Source organism: Phascolarctos cinereus, unplaced genomic scaffold, assembly GCF_003287225.1.
Source record: "Phascolarctos cinereus isolate Bilbo 61053 unplaced genomic scaffold, phaCin_HiC Scaffold_4;HRSCAF=312, whole genome shotgun sequence".
Taxonomy (NCBI): Eukaryota; Metazoa; Chordata; class Mammalia; order Diprotodontia; family Phascolarctidae; genus Phascolarctos; species Phascolarctos cinereus.
Window position 1 is genome coordinate 267,585,633 of NW_027555847.1, and position 19,224 is coordinate 267,604,856.

General features: G+C 37.6%; 1 protein-coding gene across 1 annotated transcript in view; it reads left to right on the forward strand.

Annotated features, from left to right (window-relative positions):
- NCBP1 (nuclear cap binding protein subunit 1) overlaps window positions 1-19,224 on the forward strand; it is a 54,154-nt gene that overhangs the window by 34,307 nt on the left and 623 nt on the right. Inside the window, exons 16-22 of the mRNA XM_021004526.2 lie at window positions 3,871-3,993; window positions 6,487-6,589; window positions 7,622-7,715; window positions 9,675-9,778; window positions 10,071-10,185; window positions 15,119-15,238; window positions 15,501-15,614. Coding sequence (XP_020860185.1) covers window positions 3,871-3,993; window positions 6,487-6,589; window positions 7,622-7,715; window positions 9,675-9,778; window positions 10,071-10,185; window positions 15,119-15,238; window positions 15,501-15,614 — 773 coding nt within the window. The remainder of the gene's footprint in view (window positions 1-3,870; window positions 3,994-6,486; window positions 6,590-7,621; window positions 7,716-9,674; window positions 9,779-10,070; window positions 10,186-15,118; window positions 15,239-15,500; window positions 15,615-19,224) is intronic.

The window sequence follows — 19,224 nt, forward strand, 5'->3', positions numbered from 1 at the left end:
AAGGAAAAGGTATGTCACATAATTGAAACAACTTATCAATGTAAGCAAGTAATGAAAATAAAAATGGAAAATGGACAACAGAAATGACCTTGACACTGATTATAACTTTATGCATAAATTTAACCAACATTTTGCAATAATTGCAACAAGGCTACTAAAAGAGCACTTAGACTACCACTCCTTCTCTTAGACTAGCCCTCACAACCATCATCTGGGGAAGCAAGTCCTGTGGGGAAGGAGGCCTACCATCCCCACCAGCTGCCATGTCCAGGGCAGGCAATCAGTCAAATCGCTACCATGAATCACCCTGACCACCATCTCCTCTCAGACCCTGTTGGAGACAGCCCAGGACACTGAACCCAAGAGTGTTGGAAATATTGGTGTTGGTGCTTCTAGTCCAGGGCTCTCAGACACCCTTCTGGGAAGTAGCCCTCATGAAACTGCAGCCTGGCAGTTTCTCCTATACATATCACAGCCCACTGAAGACCCAGAAAAGGAAGCTCTTGACACCAACGTCTTTGACACTGTCAAATTGTTCAACATCAAAAATTGATATGATTTAATCAGTGGAGATGGCATTAAAGAAGAAGCATTACATCAATTGAGGAATGACTGAACAAATTGTGGTATATGATTGTGATGGAATACTACCTTGTTATAAGAAATGATGAGCAGATGGATTTCAGAAACACCTAAAAAGACTTACAGAACCATGAGAACTGTACACAGCAATATTGTACAATGATCAACTGTGAATGACTTAGCTGTTCTCAGCAATACAGTGATCCAAGACAATTCTGAAGGACTTATGATAGAAAATGCTATCCATCTGCAGAGAAAGAACTGATGGAGTCTGAGTACAGGTCAAAGCGTACTTTTTTTTTTTTACTTTTTTCTTTTTTTTTGGTCTGTAGTTTCTTTACAACATGACTGATATGGAAATATGTTTTGCATAACTATACATGTATAACCTACATCAGTGCTTGCCATCTCAATGAGGAGAGGAAGGAAGAAGAGAATTTGGAACTTAAATTTTTTTTTAAAAAAAGCATCAAAAATTGTTTTTACATGAAATTGAGGGAAGAAATATTAAATATTTTTAAAATGTGCAGAAAAGGAGGCATTAGCATCTGTTTTGCTGCTGCACCCTAAGCACCTTTGGAAACTTATAGTAGAAACCTTCCATATGTAATGTCTTTCCAAAAAGAATGTGAGCTCCATGAGAGCAGGGACTGTCCTACTTATCTGGTGAGGGCTTCCAGGTACTCCTGTTCATGGCTGATATTGTGCTGATTGCATCATACTTCAGAATATTATATCTCTTCTATAGTCATTCAGAGAAGTTTGACCTGACTATCCACACATGAAAGACAAAAGTGGATGAAAAGAAACAGTGAGTTGGGCCCAGAGTAGAACTGGAGGAAGGAGTGTTGGTTATATTGCCTTTGGAAAATTGCAAGCTTCCCATGAAAACAAAGACCCATCTTTTTAACACCAACATTCTCCCAGTGTTTTATGGCAGCAAGTTTTGGAATACAACAATCCCTAAATAACTGAAAAATGAATATTACACAGAGAGCAATTGCACATGTTAGGTGCAATATATAACCAATGAGGAATGTTGAAGAAGAGCAGGAATAAATGATATTATCATGGAATTGTATGATATGAAGAGAATATGGATACTTCCCTTATTTATAGTAGTTCTAAACTCTGACCTCTGTGAAACTTTAACTCTCTTGGGCTGAATATGACAATGCTACACATTCCTTCCTTCTTAAACCTCTTTGTTCCCTTGGCTTCTTTCAGACTATACTCTTATTTCTCCACCTAGCTTTCTGTCTACTCTGCCTTCTTTGACTTCTGTTCCTCAGCCTGCCGCTAAATTCATCCCCCAGACTTATGTCATGACTTAAGTCAGCATCTCTATACTAGTGACTTCGAAATCTAAAACTCTCCCCTTGATCTTACCCAAATTCCTCACATATTTTTAGCTGTCTGTGGTCTATTTAGATGTCTCCTTCCTTCACCTCAAACTCAGCGTGTATAAAATTCAGCATCTTATCTCCTTACCTCTTTCCTGTTTCTACCACTGGCGGTACCATTCTTTTGGAAACTCAAAATTAAAAACTTAGGTTCAACTTCCAGTCCCTCTTTCTTGTACACCATATTCAAGTAGCTACTAACTCAAATTGATTTTTTTCCTGTGCCACACTACTGTAGTCCAAACATTATCCTCTGATTCGTGTATTCATTAGCTTCCTAATTTAACACTCTTATTCTAGGTCTCCTCTTTATTCAGTGCTGTCTAATTATTCTCCCTAAATTTAATTTAAACTTTTATCATGCTTCCTTAAGAATATTTATTATATTTAAGAACTGTAGGTTTTATTTTTTAAATTAAAACATTTGCTTAAGCCCAATACTTTATTAGAAAAAATGATTGTTATTAAAAAGAAATTAAGTGTGTATTTGGACCACTTAATCATAGATCATCTAGAAGCAGCCTTCTTGTTGTTTTCTAAATCAGTATTCTATCTTCTACCCCTGGGCAGTGATGTTCAGTTCCTGAAATACATTGCCTTGTCTCCTCTACTCCTTAGATTCCTTTTTGTTTTTTTAATTTAATTTTCTTTATTTTTTGCTTATATTTTAAGTTCCAAATTGTCACTCTCACTCTCTCTCTCTCTCTCTCTCTCTCTCTCTCTCTCTCTCTCTCTCTCTCTCTCTCTCTCTCTCTAACTCTAACACAGACACATACACACACACACACACACACACATACACACACACTCTCTCTCTCTCTCTCGAAGGCCACTAGTTGACACAGATGTCAATCAAGTATTTGTTGAGCAACTTCTCCATGGTACAGCAGCAGGATCTAAAAAGTATAGATGACATATCTCAAAGGAGCTTGTTTTGGAAAAGGTGACACACTGTTGCCTATGGAAGCAAGACTTAACTTCCTCAGCCAAACTTTGGGGTCCTTCTGATGACTAGACTATAGGGCATTGCAGTCTGGCTGCAACCTATCATATCAGGCTGAGTTCATAATATCCCTCATGTACTCTAACACTCTGTCTAGCCCTGTCTCTGCCTTTAAAAACAAGATTATTAAAAGTACAATTTTTAAAGATTACTTTCATTTTTTCCAGTTAACAGGGATTTCTTTTCTTTCTCTCCTCTTATTTTCTACTTCCCCCCACCCCAATTAAACAATAACCAAAAAAGAAAAATAAAATCCTCAAAATAAATATGTGATGGTCAAGTGAAGCAAATTCATGTGCCAGAATTTGTGTGTCATTCTGCATTTTGAATCCATCATCTCTTTATCAGGAGGTGGGTCCATCTGGTCTTCTCATTTGTCATTGTATTGATCAGTATTCTAAGATCTTTCAAAGGTGTTTTCTTATAATTTGCCATCATATAAATTATTCTCCTGCTTTTGTTCACTTTACTCTGCATTAGTTTGTACAGGTCTTCCCAGTTTCCCCCCTCTTTGCTGTCTTATAGGCTTTCTCCAGACCTAGAATATATACTCTCTTCTTACCTCTTTCGGAATATGTAGCTTCCTTCACAGCTCGACTCAAATGCCATCTTATGCACAAGGCTTTTCCTGATTATCCCTCAGTTGTTTGTGCTTTACCCTGAAGTAACTTACATATAGTTTTATCTCTGTATATGTTGTTTTTCCCAGTAGAATTTGGCGGGGGCCCCCTGCTGGCAAGCGGGTCCATAGTACCTAGCATGGCTTAATAAATGCGTATTGACTCAATAGCTGAGAAAGAAAGAGTTAGTGGGTTGACTAGTTATTTAGCTCTTTTTAAGTTAGTTCTTTCAAACTTATGACTTTTTTCTCCTGTGTTTTAGATTCTCTTCCAGGACATTCTGTAGCCCTCTGTTTAGCTGTTGCCTTTAAAAGTAAGGCAAGTAATGATGAAATCTTCAGCATTTTGAAAGATGTGCCGAATCCTAACCAAGATGATGATGATGGTAAGGGAATTAAGGATGTTCCTGGAATGAGATTGTAGGGCATGTAAACAGCCCGAATACATGGTATAAATAGGGGGTGTACTGTTCTTCTTAAATTCAAAAATTCTCTTAGGTAGTTCTGAAAACCAAGAGTTCTTTTAGTCCTTGTTCTACTTCTGATTTATTTCTTTGCAACATCAGAGCATTTCTCCATTTGTGAAAAGGAAAGGATATCAACATCTTGTATTTTTAAACATTGAAAAAAGAGAGTATGTCACATTGTATCCCTTTGTTATCATTTATCTTCAGTTGAATAAAGGGATAAAGAGTGAAAAGAACTGCTTTAACAGGGACTCTTGTGAAAGTTGGTATATTATGGGCCTATTAAGAAATGAATGGTATTGAAGGACTTCAATGGTCATTGTACAGGAATTTAATAATTATGCTTGTGAGTCACTTTCATTTGTTAGAGTAAAGATTTGGATAATTGTCATTGAAATCAAATGATCACTTTTTCATAGAGTATAATCTTTATCTGTTTTAAGAAGCTTCATGAAAACCAGTATTTTTTATATGGGGCGGACCACCTTAATTGAACTCTTGTTAAAGCATCAGTCAGCACCTAAGACTTTGTAGAGAGATGATACTTCTGCATTGCATGGCAGAAGGTTGTACGAGGAGCTGGAGAAAAGAGACTTGAGCCTGAGGACTTGAGGAAAGGAAGTTATATAGGAGGGATTTGAATTAGTAATGTCGGTCAGATATTGAATATGGGAAGGAGAAATGGAGGAAAATTTGGAGAATAATCTCCAGGTTCACATACGCGTCCAGATTCTACTTCCAGAATCCATTCTGGAGACATAAGATCAAGGACAATTTAAAAGGCTCAAGCAGGATTAGATAGGAGAACCCTAAAGGTTCAAAAAGAGAAGGTAGTTGGAAAGACAGGACGTGGTAGGTGAGATAAAATAAGTAGAATGATTCGATGGTTAACTGATGAGAGTAGTTTGGTGAGTGGGGCAAATTGGTGAAAATAGGAGGTTGGTAGAAGTATAGGGTGGATATATAGTTTGAGACTAAGAAAAGGAAGTCGAATGAGTTTGTCAAGTCATTTAAGAGATGATAATTGATTGTCAGAGGCCTCAGTGGGTTAAAAAAAGAGAGATCTGCGGTAGAGAAGGGGTGACCTGACTTGTCAGGATGTTGGAGAATGGAAGAACGTTACCGAGAAGAGAAAGAGAAGAAAAAGGACAGCTATTCAATAGAATGTAGAAGGTCATATGAGGCTTTTTCTGATCAGTTAAGGAATGATCCAGCAAGGGTCATCCAGTAGTAGTTGAGATTTTTTGCTCAGGCGTAGTTAGGCAACTATTTTTTGACTTGGTAACAATAATACAGATGTATAGTGGCCTCTCTGGGTCATGCATCCAAAACATAACAGAGAACCTCCCAAGCTTTATAAAAACGGGTGATAACTGCTCACTCCTGGTGACTCTTGTCGGCATAAACAATGCTGCCAGAAAGAACCTGAAAGGTATTGCCAATGATTATGAAATCTTGAGCAAGAAACTGAGGACAATTGAGGGGTAGGTTGTTTTATTTTTATTGTTACAGCTGGGCGGGCCAGCTAGATTAGGGCAAGTAGCACTCATAGGGAAGCCCCTGATGCAAACTTTTATGGGGGATTTTGGGGAGGACATAGATAAGAGTCACACAAGGTGAGCTGGTATGAATGGATTGTGATCTGTATTGTTGGAAGAAACTCTGGGGTACATGAGATCACAGGGTCATCTTCGTATTTGAATATGTATGGTGTTCTGTATGTAAGTACAAAGAAAAATAAGCTTCACAAATGCTGTGTCAAGCATTGTTGGATAGCACATGTTCTGAAAAATATCTGGTGGTTTTAGTAGACTGACAAGCTCAGTATGAATCAACAGTGTTTTATGATAGCCAAAAAGGTAATGCCACCTTGAGCTGCTTTAGGAGGTAAAATTTCAGGTATTAGTGCCACTGAATTCTGACTTTGTCAGGTTTCATCTGTAGTATTGTTTTCAGTTCTGGGCACACAATTTAAGAAGGATTGATTAGCTGGTGAGTGTGGAGAGGACTCCACCCTTCTCCCCCAGGGGAGAATCAGTTAGAGGAACTAGGGAGGTTTAGACTTGGGAGAGGGGAGGGGTGGACACCACTTATTCTATTTGACCCAAGAGGGCAGAATCTGGGGCAATGGGTGGAAATACATGGGTCAGTGTAGGCTTTAGTGGGGAAAAACTCCCCAACAATTTGAGCTCTCTAGAAGTTGAATTGCTATGAGAATTGGTGGTTTCCCCTCCTAGGAAGTCTTTAATAAGAGGTTAGATGACTGCTTGTAGGATATGTTATAATGGAGATACGTCTTGTGTATGAATTGGGCTATATTCCCAATGAGATCCAGTCCAACTTTCTAGTTCTGTGATTATGTGAGTCCTTTTAAAAAGCATTCTAATTTTCTCATTGTAAAATATTTTTCAGATGAAGGATTCAGTTTTAACCCATTGAAAATAGAAGTCTTTGTTCAGACTCTGCTTCATCTTGCTTCTAAGTCTTTTAGCCACTCTTTCAGTGCTCTTGCAAAGTAAGTTCAAGTAGTTTTCTTGGGGACACATTTCAACACTTTTTGCGTGTTATTGTTGAGTTGGGGACAAAACGTGCTGGGGTGGTAGAGAAGGGGGACTTAGTAATACCATAGATTACATAGTTCTTAGTGTAAAAATTAGTGCTCAGTTTATAAGTTAAAGATTCATTTGTCCATTGTTTCCAATAATATATATGTGTATTCTCTCTCTCTTTTTCATAATTGCTACACTAATGACATCAGGAGGGAGCGAGGGAAACATTTATGGAACAGTCTCACCTCAGAGAGCCTTGTCACCAGAACATTGGCTATTAAGCAGTTGAATTTTTTTTAACCATTACAATACATTAAAATTGTCTCTTAAGGCAAATTGGCTACCACATGATGATTTATAAAGGCTTAGAGGAGTTTCCACCTGTATTGGTGATGGGGCTCCAACACATAGGAAATGACAATTTTTTTGAAGTAGAAATGTATACATACTTAAAATACTTAACTAAGTGAAGGAATAGGGAATTAAGGGAAGAAAACTAAACACCTTATGAGAGACTCTTGGAATCATTTCCTACAAGGAAGGTCTTCTCAAATCTGCTAAAGTAAGCAATAGTCCAAAGTAAGTCAGAGAAGCAAAAATTCTCTAATCAACAGAAATTCAGTTCTTCCTTAGATTCATTTATAGACTCTTTTCTACTTTGATAGTCCTTTCAGAAGGTGAGAAGAGTTATCTTCTATATACTAAATGGCTGTTGCTTCAATAGATTTTTCATCTAGCTTTATAAATGAAATTTTAGGATTTGAAATAGTCACATTTATCTTCTAATGCATATGTAATTTCAGGAACACACTTGTTTCCATTTTCACATAGTCTGTAATATATAGCATTACCCTAATAAAGTCCTCTAGTATCTCCCTAAGTTACTGAAACAAAAGAAAATTCAGCATTTGTTAGGAGCCTTTGTGCTTGTGTTGTACAGCGTAGCTTGAGTAACGTTAAAAAAAACTCGCTAATTAGTATTTTTGTTTTACAATAAGGTTTCATGAAGTCTTCAAAATGCTTGCAGAAAGTGATGAGGGAAAGTTACATGTTCTGAGGGTCATGTTTGAAGTCTGGAGGAATCATCCCCAGGTAAGAGTCATTTTAAGCATCCTAGAGTTCAAATTGTAACACTTCAGGTTATTCATTTGTGCATGTCATTGTTTTGATCTTTGAGCAAAGGTTGAGTTAGTCCCTGGGCCTCCAAAGTAGTCTTACAAGCTAATTTTTTATCTGTATTATTGAAATAACTCATAGGTTCACTTCAGAGAAGCCAGAATAATTGGTTTCATTGGGTGCCCAAAGGCAATAAAAATAATGGTTTCTGGAGATCACTGGTCATCTTGTTCTGCAGTGTTCCCAATGAGAATGATAATTCGATTCATTTAATTCAGTGTTTATTACATGCCGACTGTGTGTGGTGCTCAGAATACCAAGAATAAAAATGATAAGATTTGTGCCCTCAAAGAACTTACATTTCTTCTGTGGATAAAATATGTACTTCTATAAACAAATTTAGTTAAGTCTAGACAAAGTTATTCAGGAAGAAGAGAGCACTGACAACTTGGTGAATGAAGAAAAGCCTATAAAAGGTATTACGTAATCTGTGCCTTAAAAGAATCTAGGGATTTTCCAAGACACAGGTGAGGAGGGAGTACATTTCAGACATGGTAGACCACCTATGTAAAGGCACAAAGGGGAGAATTGGAATGTTATCTTTAGGAAATGAGTAGCAGATCATTTACACCGAAAAAGGCATAATTTGAAGTAAGACTAGAAATAGAAAGGGAATTGTGAGCTGTTTTATGAAGGGCCTTGAATGACAGGCTGAGGATTTTTTTTTTAAACCTAAATGCTAAATACGGAGTTACTGAAGTAGAGTGGTGGCACAATCTGGTGTATGTTTTAAGAATGTGGCAGCTGTTTGGAGAATAGATTGAAGTGGGGAGAGCCTAGAAGAAGTAGTCTAGGTGAGAGGTCATGGAGGCCTAAGGTAGAGACTATGAGTATAGAGAAGGGGCAGAGGCAAGTTATGAAGGTGGAATAAATTAGAAGGTGGAATTAGACTTGGGGCTGAAAGGTTATGAGGGAGTGGGAAGAGTCTAATGAGACCCAAAGGTTTTGCACCTAAGGGACTAGAAAGATGGTCATGTCCTTCACTGAAATAGGGAAATTCAGAGAAGGAATGGATTAAAAGAAGGAGGATGGGAGAGGAGTTACTTTTGTACTTGTGATGTTTACTGTGTCTACAGGAAGCATCCAATTAGAGATGCCCAAAAGTTAAGAGGCATGTTTTCTGGGCCTTTGTACAGTAGTGCCATCTTGACTAACCTTTCGAGATCACTGGATTTAGCAATTGAGAGCAGTTTCCTTGAGTTATATGTAGGGTTGAAAGACAAATACTAAGGGATTGAGAATAGTTTGAGAAGTGAGAAACGGAGAGAATGCTTTTTTTTTTTTTTAAGAATTTGGCTCTAAAAGGAAAAAGATACCTTGGATGGCAGCTTGACGTGAGATGAGGGCTGGGTGAAGTTTTTCTTTTTAGAACTAGGGGATTATCAGTGCATGTTTGTGGGAAAAGAATATTTGAATAAGGCAATATTGAAGATGAGAGAGTGAAGAAGATACTTGCAGTGTATGCACCAACTTTTGTTGCAGAGGATTAATGAGTAAAGGTTTGTTGAAAAGCTGGGGAAGATCTTCCTAACTAAGTAGCATGAGTACATGGATATTCTGTATCTTCACTGGGAAAATGGACACAGTCCAACAAAAAAATATGTTAGAAAAGTGGTTTGGGATTAGTTTATTAAGGAGAGCATTGGCTTTTAAAAGACTATTCAAAAGCCTCATTGCATACCTACATGTTATTAATAATTCTTTAAGAAGAGAGAAGTCGTTTGGGCATTGTAAGCACCAAACATAAAAAACAGAAACTGACTACATTTGTCAAGAAATAAATGGGAATTTCTTGGGAACAGTTGGGGTATGGGAATAATTGATTAATCAGTTGACCATGTGCAGTTGAGTACCAAACTGATTGTTTTCTTCTAGATGATTGCTGTATTAGTTGATAAGATGATTCGAACACAGATTGTGGACTGTGCTGCAGTAGCAAATTGGATCTTCTCTTCAGAACTCTCTCGTGATTTTACTAGGTAAGCAAAGACTAGTTTCTTGTACTTTTTTTAAAACCAGAATTCTTACTATATTCATTCAGAATTGGTTGGAATTTTTTTCCTACTTACTTTTCTGGGAAATCCAAATACATATATACATATATGTAAAATTTGTTTTTTCAGCATAGGGAAAATGTGCTTTTGCAACTTAGGTCTTTTTGATCGTATTGTATTTAACCTGTATACAATTTTGACCTTTAATTTACTCTTAAATATGCACCCATCCTAGTTTTAAATGTGTAGTTTATACTAATTGCTACTATATTTTTAGGTTGTTTATCTGGGAAATTTTACACTCCACAATTCGAAAGATGAACAAACATGTGGTGAAAATCCAGAAAGAATTGGAGGAAACTAAAGAAAAACTTGCAAGACAGCACAAACGGGTACATTATTTTTCTCTTTTTGGCAAATATCCAAAGCATTGGATTAATTGAATTACATTAATGTATTAATATTAATTGAATTACATCAAATAACCCTATCTACTCTAATACTTTGTTTCATTTGAGTAGCTCTTACCCCAAGAGGTACAGAATGGCAGAAAGTGGGAATATTCTGTGCCTACATGCAGTTTTCCCTTGTAGACCACTGAACAGTGGCAGTTTGTTTAGAATAGAGGTTCATAATCTGGTGTCTTTGGACTTTTTTTTTAATACATCAGTACATTGTATCAGCAGAGCTAGAGAACAGATGTTTGTTGTTTTCAGTCCAGGTCAATGAAGTTGGAGGTAATCTTACTGCTCTTGAATCCTTCTTAATTATTCCCCTTCTCAGGGACAGCTAGGTGGCGCAGTGGATAGAGCACTGGCCCAGGAGTCAGGAGGGCCTGAGTTCAAATGTGGCCTCAGACAAATAACACTCACTAGCTGTGTGACCCAGGGCAAGTCACTTAACTCCATCGCCTAGCCAAAAAAAAAATTATTCCCCTTCTCCCCAACCCCCTTAATTAGTTATTTTTAGTTCCCCTTTTCCATATCCTCTTCAGATATCCACTTATAGGGGTAAGAATGGAGCATAAGTGATGACCTTGACCAAAGCAATAAACATATAGCCTAGATGCTGCTTGAAGTACATCCTTGCATGCCCTGCCTTTTTTTTTTTTGGTTTGGTACTTTATTTTTTTAAATCTTATTAATTTATTTTATCAACAATCACTTCCATATGCTTTTGAGTTGAAAATTTTTCTCCCCCTTCCTCCCCCCACCCTCCCCAAGACGGCGCACAATCTGATACAGGCTTTACATTTGCATTCCTATTAAACATATTTTCACATTAGTGAAGTTGTAAGTAAAAATTAAAACCAATAGGAGGAACCATCAGAAAGATGAAACAAAACTCAACTGAAGGTAAAAATAAGTGATAGCGATTCGACTTACATAGTTCTTTCTTTGGATTTGGACAGCATTTTCCATCCCGAGGCCTCTGGAGATGTCTTAGATCCTTCTAATCCTGAGAAGGGTTCAGTTTAACAATATTACTCATCCCATAACATGGCTGTTATTGTATACAAAGTCCTCTTGGTTCTGCTCACTTCACTCAGCATCAGATCATATAGGTCTTTCCAGGTTTTTCTGAAGTCAGCCTGTTCATCATTTCTTATAGCACAATAGTATTCCATTACATTCATATACCACAGCTTGCTCAGCCATTCCCCAATTGATGATGCCCTGCCTTCTTAATAAAGTGCTGTAACACTGTCATTGTTTTTTATTATGGCATTCATCCCAGTTGAACTTCACTCTTTTTGTTTCTGATTTCTCATATTTCTCACTTATCTTTTGGAGTGAGGCAGTAGCCACTTTAACCTTACCCTACAGTAACCCACTTATCGATCACAGAATCCGAGAATCTCAGAGTTGAAGCAAGTCAGAGATCATATGGTCTGACTTGCCTCAGAACAGGAATACAATTTTATATTCTTATTTGTATTTTTCATTTTGTCCTTTTTTAGTTGTATCCAACTTTGTGACCATATTTGAAGTTTTCTTGGCAAAGATATTTGAGTGGTTTGCCATTTCCTTCTCTCTTACTTGTAGCTTATTTTTATACTTTTTCACTTCACCTTTCAGACAAATGACTCTTACTTTTTGCTACTAATTGGAACAAGTTAATCAAAGAAATATGGGTTAACATAGCTTCTTGTGACTTAGTATCTACCAGCCAACTTCACACAAGCTGTAAATTGCCACAGCAGGACTCAGACCAGGGCTTCTGGTTCTAACTCCAGTGCTCTTTCCATTACAAAACACTGCCAGTTGTAAATGATTTTTGTCTCACAGGCAGTATCTGAATTTTTTCCTTTTCATTTTACCTACTTTCTGAAGCAAGTTAGTGGAAAGCAATTATCTTTTCTTTTTCCATAATTAAAATAGCTGGCACTTGTACATGTTTTGGGATACCATGGGCTCTCTATTGTTATTTGCTCCACACATTATCGCATTGCTCTTGTGAATTACTTTACAGATGAGGAAACTGAGAGTCCAGAGAGTCACAAAAGTTCATGGTAGAACCAGTTGCAGAAATAAAAGTGCTTTCTGTGTCACCATGTCCCTTATTTTTGTTGTTTCACAAGATGGTTTGAGGATGGTTTTAGCCATTGCTCCTTTCTTTCTTAGTAACTTTTTATCCTATATGATTAGAGAGGAAGTGCTGATGTTCCCACATCTCTATAAGAACTGTGCAGTGTGTTCCTTTTCCCAGGTTCACTTGCTCAGGTGTATTCTTAGATAAGTCAACAGTCTATTTTAGAGAGCCCAGCATTCTAAGCAGGTTGGAAGGCTTAAATTAAATGTTATTCTTTCCCAATAATTGGCTAAAGAAATATTCTCATGAGAACCATCTAGCACAATGGGCTGTGCAGTTATTGAGTTACAAGTATTAGACCTGTACCTTAAATAGCTTAAATTTATTCTGTCAACATAGTTCATTTTTCATTTATCAGGCTGGCTATTTTAGATACAGTGAATAAGTTTTTTTAGTTTTTTTAAAGTTTTTTTCCCACATAACTCCTGCTTAGCAGTACCTCTCCCTAGACTCCCTCCCCCAAAAACCTACCCCTCCCTTTTAAAAAAAAAATAGTTAAAATGATACAGTACAGTAACCACATCTGTCAGTGTATGACGCAGTCCATCATCTCTCTGTTGAGGGGAGGCATGCTTCTGCAGTGCTTTGGAACTAAAATTCAATGTAATAACCAGTCTGAATTGGACGTCTTTAGTGTCATTTTCATTTACAATATTGTGATCAATTTACAAATTGTTCTCATTCTTTTTTTGCTCTTCATCAAATATTGTCTGTGTTTCTCAGAATTTTTTTTTTACAATGCAGTAATACTCTAGTACTTTCATATTATCTCAGTTTACTCAGCCACTCTGTAATCTAATCAAAAAGGACTTTTTTTTTCCAGTTTGTTGTGTTTTGGTTTTTTTGTAAGTTTTTGCTCTTAATGTTTTGGTACATTTGGGACCCATCCTTTTGTCTTTGTCCCATTTGGGGCATATGCCTAATTGGGAGACTAGATGAAAGAATTGAGTAGTTAATAACTTTTCTTGAGTAATTCTAAATTGTTTTTCTAGGTTAGACTAATTCATAGTTATGGCAATGGTGTATTTGTGTCTGGCTTCCTACATTCCCTCCAACATTGACTATTTCTGTCCTTTTTATCTTTGAAAATTTACTAGGTGTGAAGTAAAACCTGATTTAATTTTCATTCTCTTATTAGTTATTTGGAGGTTTTTTAATATGGTTGCATATAATATGCATTTCTTCCTTTTGAAAACTCTGTTCATATTCTTAATGCATTTTATACTGTCTCATGTTCTGCTGTATCTTCTATCCCTTACTTGGTTATGAATTCCCTTCTTCCTGTACCTCTGTCATAGTTGTGGAAAATTTCTTATGTTCTCTATTTTTTATGATGACTTTATTTTTAAGTGTCATACTAGTTTTAGACTTTTCCTTTTTAAACCAAGTACCAATAGTAATGAAGACAGGTTATAAAGCTTCCCCATTAAAAACAAATATGGTCACTTGCACTGCTTTTGTTTTATTTAGTACTGGAAATTCTAACAGTTGCATTAAGACAGAAAAAAAGATGTTAGGGAGATTAACATTGGGGAAGAAAAAGGTTAAAATATTACTTTCATCACATCAGAGGTCTTAAAGACAACATAAAGTGTATTATGACTAAAATACAGGAAAACCTATTAGTTCTGGTAGGGGTTGTATGCTCATCCATTGCTGGTTGAATGAAAACCTTAAAAGACTGTTTTTGTAGAGCCATCTTGAAGTACCTACTTAAAATAATCCTACGCATTCTCCATTGTGGAAAATAGGCACTGAAAGCCCTATCTGTTTAGAGATTTTTCTAAAACTATTTGTAGTTATAAAAAGCTGGAAGATTGCTTCAAATAATAGAATGGTTAAATTGAGGTGCAATAAAATAATCGGATATTATAATACAATTAATATGGACAAATATGAGGGATATAAATAACTCTAGAAAGGCCTTTATGAAATAGTACAAAGAAGAAAGCAGAACAAGAGAAGAGGGCCCACTCACCATGCCCGTATTGGAGGAAACATGAATAAGAAGGAATAATGAATCCAGAGAGAAACCAAAGGAGGGACTGGTTTTATTTCTTCCACTGAAATTAATTACATTGTAAATCATTAATGAGTTTAGTTAGTTGTACTAATGTTCAAAGCTTTAGAATAATTTGGTTTTTTTCAAGTGATCACAATCATTTATTCTCCCTGGTTTTTGTTTTCTAAGCTCAGATAAACCTCCAAACCATATCCACTATTTATTGTCCAATAGAGACACCAACAGGGTTCCCTGCTCTTAGTGAACCTGCATCTGTGGAGAGCTAGAGGATCTTCCATATTATCTTTTAATATCTCCCATATATCTGGAGTCATGCCAGGTATTCCTTGGGATTTTAACTAGTAGCCATTCAAGAACAATACCCTGAAGGTAAGTTAGTAACTGTCGTGACACCCATGTGAATACTTGCATCTCATGTCACTGGGCATTTTAGAAGTCAAAGCTAAAAGCCAGTCGGTGTCAGCAGTGTAGTGGCATGTGGGTCTGTGTTTGTGTGTTTTTAGGAGTACAACTTAAAAACTGTTAGCCATTCTCACAATCACAAATCACAGTCATCAATGTTAACGATTTTTAGAATTTGAAATCACATATTTTCTCTGTAATTCATTTAGTGACCTTTGCCCCAGGGCACTATTCTGATCTGTCTTGATTGATTTTAATATACTCTACTTCTAACTTGTTTCCTTTGTTTGCTCTTTTGTGATTTATAGCGTGATGACAGAAGCAGTGACAGGGACGATGGGGCATTAGAGGAGCAAATAGAACGTCTGCAGGAAAAAGTCGAGTCAGCTCAGAGTGAGCAAAAGAATCTTTTCCTCGTCATATTTCAGGTAACTTGATTTTAGACTTTTAGAATAGTAAAAGAAAACCCTACATTTTTAGATTTATAATTTTAGCTCCCTTTTATTTGAAAGGAAATGCATGTAATATGAAAGCAATAAATGATCATTAAAATTGCTACCTTCCTTATTTGCTGGAGATCAAGTCATTTGGTCTCTTTGGTAAATATTTCTCAAATGCTGGAACTGTCCTAATATCTAATTGATAGGACACAGATTGCTAATATTGTTCATTATGTTTCTACCTTTCCAGCGCTTTATCATGATACTGACAGAACACTTGGTACGATGTGAGACGGATGGGACCAATATATTAACACCTTGGTACAAGAACTGTATAGAGAGGCTACAGCAGATCTTCTTGCAGGTTGGTGGGTTTGTTGTTATGCTGAACTGTTGTTTAGTTGTGTCTGACTCTGTGACCCCATCTGGGATGTCCTTGGCAAAAATACTGGAGTGGTTTGCATTTCCTTCTCTAGCTCATTTGACAGACAAGGAAACTGAGACAGACAGGGTTAAATGACTTGCCCAGGGTCATACAGCTAGACAGTGAGGCTGGATTTGAACTCAGGTCTTCCTGATGCCTGCCTAGTGCCCTATCTACTATGTCACCTAGCTGCCCTTTTAAAACTATAGCCTCCTTTAAAAACTTCCCTTGTCTCCTGTTAGCCAAAAAGTGGTATGTAACTTTGGAGCCTTCAACTTATCCATATTCTCTCCCTCCTATTTCCCCTTCTTTCTGCCCCCCACCTCATCCCACCAAAAGAACATAACAGTAGCATGTGTAGGTGTCACTGCTGTCCTATGCTGTAGTAAATTAATGATCTCTGAAAAAACTGAGCCCCAGGGATGTTAAGTGATTTGTCCCTCCTTACCTTTTCTTAATTACCTGGTATATTCAATAGTTTATTTTGTATATACTTAACACATTAGTGTTATTTCCCCAGGTGGAATGTAACCTTTTTGCTTTTTGGTGAGGCAATTGGGGGTTAAGTGACTTGCCCAGGATCACACAACTAGTAAGTGTCAAGTGTCTGAGGTTGGATTTGAACTCGGGTCCTCCTGACTCCAAGGCTGGAGCTCTATCCACTGCACCACCTAGCTGCCCCAGAATATAAACTTTTTAAGAGCAGTGATTTGTTTCATTTTTTTCTTTGTATCCTCATTACAGTAGATGCATGATAAAAATGCTTGTTGAAAAATAGGTTCCATCTGTCTAAAGAATACATTTTTAAGATTAGTGGCTGTATTTATGTAATTCATGGTGCCTCCTGGATTTACATTAAAGACATCAAGGAAAGTAAAACTGCATTCTTTTGAGTTGCCTATCTTTAGTATTCTACCAAAAAGACCCAATTGGTGTTTTTCAGTAGACAGCAATTTAAGGTACTTACCTGTCTTGGATAGAGAGCCAGTCTCAGAACCAGAGGGTCTGAGTTCAAACTGTCTCCAGTACATTCCTTTTGTGGCCTGGGGCAAACTCCAAAACTATAGATTGTAGAGGTTTTGCAGAGGTATTGCCAACCTATATTGGTAGAGTTTCCTTACCTAGACATTACCCTATACTAATGAAGTCACAGGTTCAGTCTCTCTACACCTCTTCTGTTTACATGTTTCATAGTCAGATACTGGTTCATAGATTCAGAGCTGGGGGGAACTTTAGGGGCATCATCGATTTTAGAAACCAAAGCCCAGAGAGGCCATGACTTTTTTAAGGTCACAAAACTTCTGGTTCCTAAGATTCCAAGCAAACATCTTTTTTTACTTATGGTTTCTTTATTCCCTAACCTTTAAAAAGATTGAGCTCTCTTGCTAGGGAACAGAGGGCACTGATCCAGACTTCTTGTGTTGGGAGCCTAGCTCTTGGTCACCAGCTTTGTGTGCTGGGGCCTCTTATGCTGGCAGTTGGAGGCTGTAGGGTTTTGGCAGCTTACCTCATGTTGGGCTGGAATCAGCAAGGCTGGAACTTTCAGGCAGTTCTAGGCTACCTGCTTTTCCTTTCCTTTAGCTTTCTTCAGCTCCTTTTAGATGGGTGCCACAGGGTATTTATCTGCCTGGGGCCCCTTGCACTGCTGCCTCCCTCTTTCTGCTAATGCACTGGGAGATTCCTTTGTGGTAGAGTGCCGAGGCACCTGGTGGTTTTCTGAGCTGGTTTCCACCGGTTCCTCTGTCCTCACTGAGGCACTCAGAGGTCCAAGTGTTGGTGTTTGCCTGCTCTACCACCTGGGCTTCAGGATCTCCTCCTGGTTGACAGTTGGAGGCTGTAGGGTTCTGACAGCTTACCTGGTGTTGGGTTGGAATCAGCAAGGCTGGGACTTTAGGAAGATTCAGAGTTGTTTTCTTCAGCTCCTTTCAGATGAATGCTGCAAGGTGCTTATCCACCTGGGGCCCTTTGTAGTGCTGCTTCCCTTATTTTTGCTGAGGCACTGGGAGACCGATTTGCTGGGCTGCTGCACTGCTCTTCCCCATCTTTCTTCTAGTTCAGCTGTTCCAGGGTTTTTTTTTTCCCTAGGGTGATATTTTCTTGGTTTTCAAAGGTTGATAGGGGAGGGCGAGAGGGACTACCTTTTTACTTCACCACCTTGGCTCCCAGCCCAAGCAAACATTTTTAAAAGATCCCTATGATGATTACAAAGTGGAAGAAATCAGTCAGCAAGCAATTGGGTACCTACGGCATACTGTGCTAAATTTTCAAGATACAAAGAAGAAGAAAAAGACAGTCCCTGCTTTCAAGGAACTCACGATTTAATGGTGAAAACAACATGTAAACAGCTATGTGCAAACAAGATAAACAGGATAAATTGTAAATAATCCATAGCATTTAGGGGGATCGGGAAGGTCAGATTATAGCTTGGACTTCAAGTATTAGAGAAAGGGATACCCTGTGTCCTATACTCAGCTACCTAAATAGTAGAATGAAAAGATGAGAATAGTTTATTTTTAAAAGCAGATCTGAATTTCAAGAGGAGATAGTGTTATTTTTAACTGTACTAAGCTGAAGAATGCCTCCAAGAAAACATCCAATTATGGGAAAGAATGTTTCCTTTCAAAGAGAGGGTTTGCTAACATAAAACTCAAACATCGTTCTCCCCACCATTCTACCTACAGGGTAGGTCCATAAATGAAGGAAAAGCTTATTTAGATGTAGTTTCTGATCTCACAAATCTTTCCTATTTAGTTAGTGACCTCCAAAGTTCTTTAGAAAGCTAGACATATACACACAAAATCTGATGTCCTGTGGATAGCTTCACTAAGCAATTGGATATTTGCTTAATGCCTTTTAACTTTAGGGACCTGTGAAAGTAGATGCAAATAATAAGAAGGTATGGGACTTGGTTCCTGGCATAATCTTGTATCTGTTAAGGCCAGGCTCAAGTCTTAACCTGTTCTTTGAAGCCTTTTTGACTCAGTAGTGTGTGTCTCCCTGTGAAATCCCATAGCATTTACTCTGTCTTCCACTCCTTTGGTTGTTCACACTTTTCTTGTATTTTCTTATATCATTAACTTTTCAGCTATTTTTTCATATATGTAGCTTTTCCTAACTGGACTGTAAGCTCTGCATTCAGGGACTGTCCCTTATATGTCTCTCATATCTCCCATAGCAGCAGTGTTATTAGGCACATGACAGATCTATAATAAACATTTGTTGGATTAATGTAGGGGAAATAAAGTTTAGTCGTAACACCTCCCCCCTTTTCTCATGAACAGCTTTTAAGAAATTATTGTATACTTTAGTCAACACCTAGAAAGCCAAATTTAAGCAAGCTGATTTCATTGTCACAGCAGAGTATTTTCAGAGTTAACATTTAGCCATTTTTCTTCTGTTCTTTCCCTTAGTTAGGTATATTAGAATGCCATAGCCCTACTTCCACTCAACAGTAGTAAGTACACATCTTCCTCTACCCAGTTTTTGTACTGAGAGTTCTCACCCCCAAGAGTAGGCCAAAAAATCTGGTCCTGAGTTGTTTTTGTGGTAG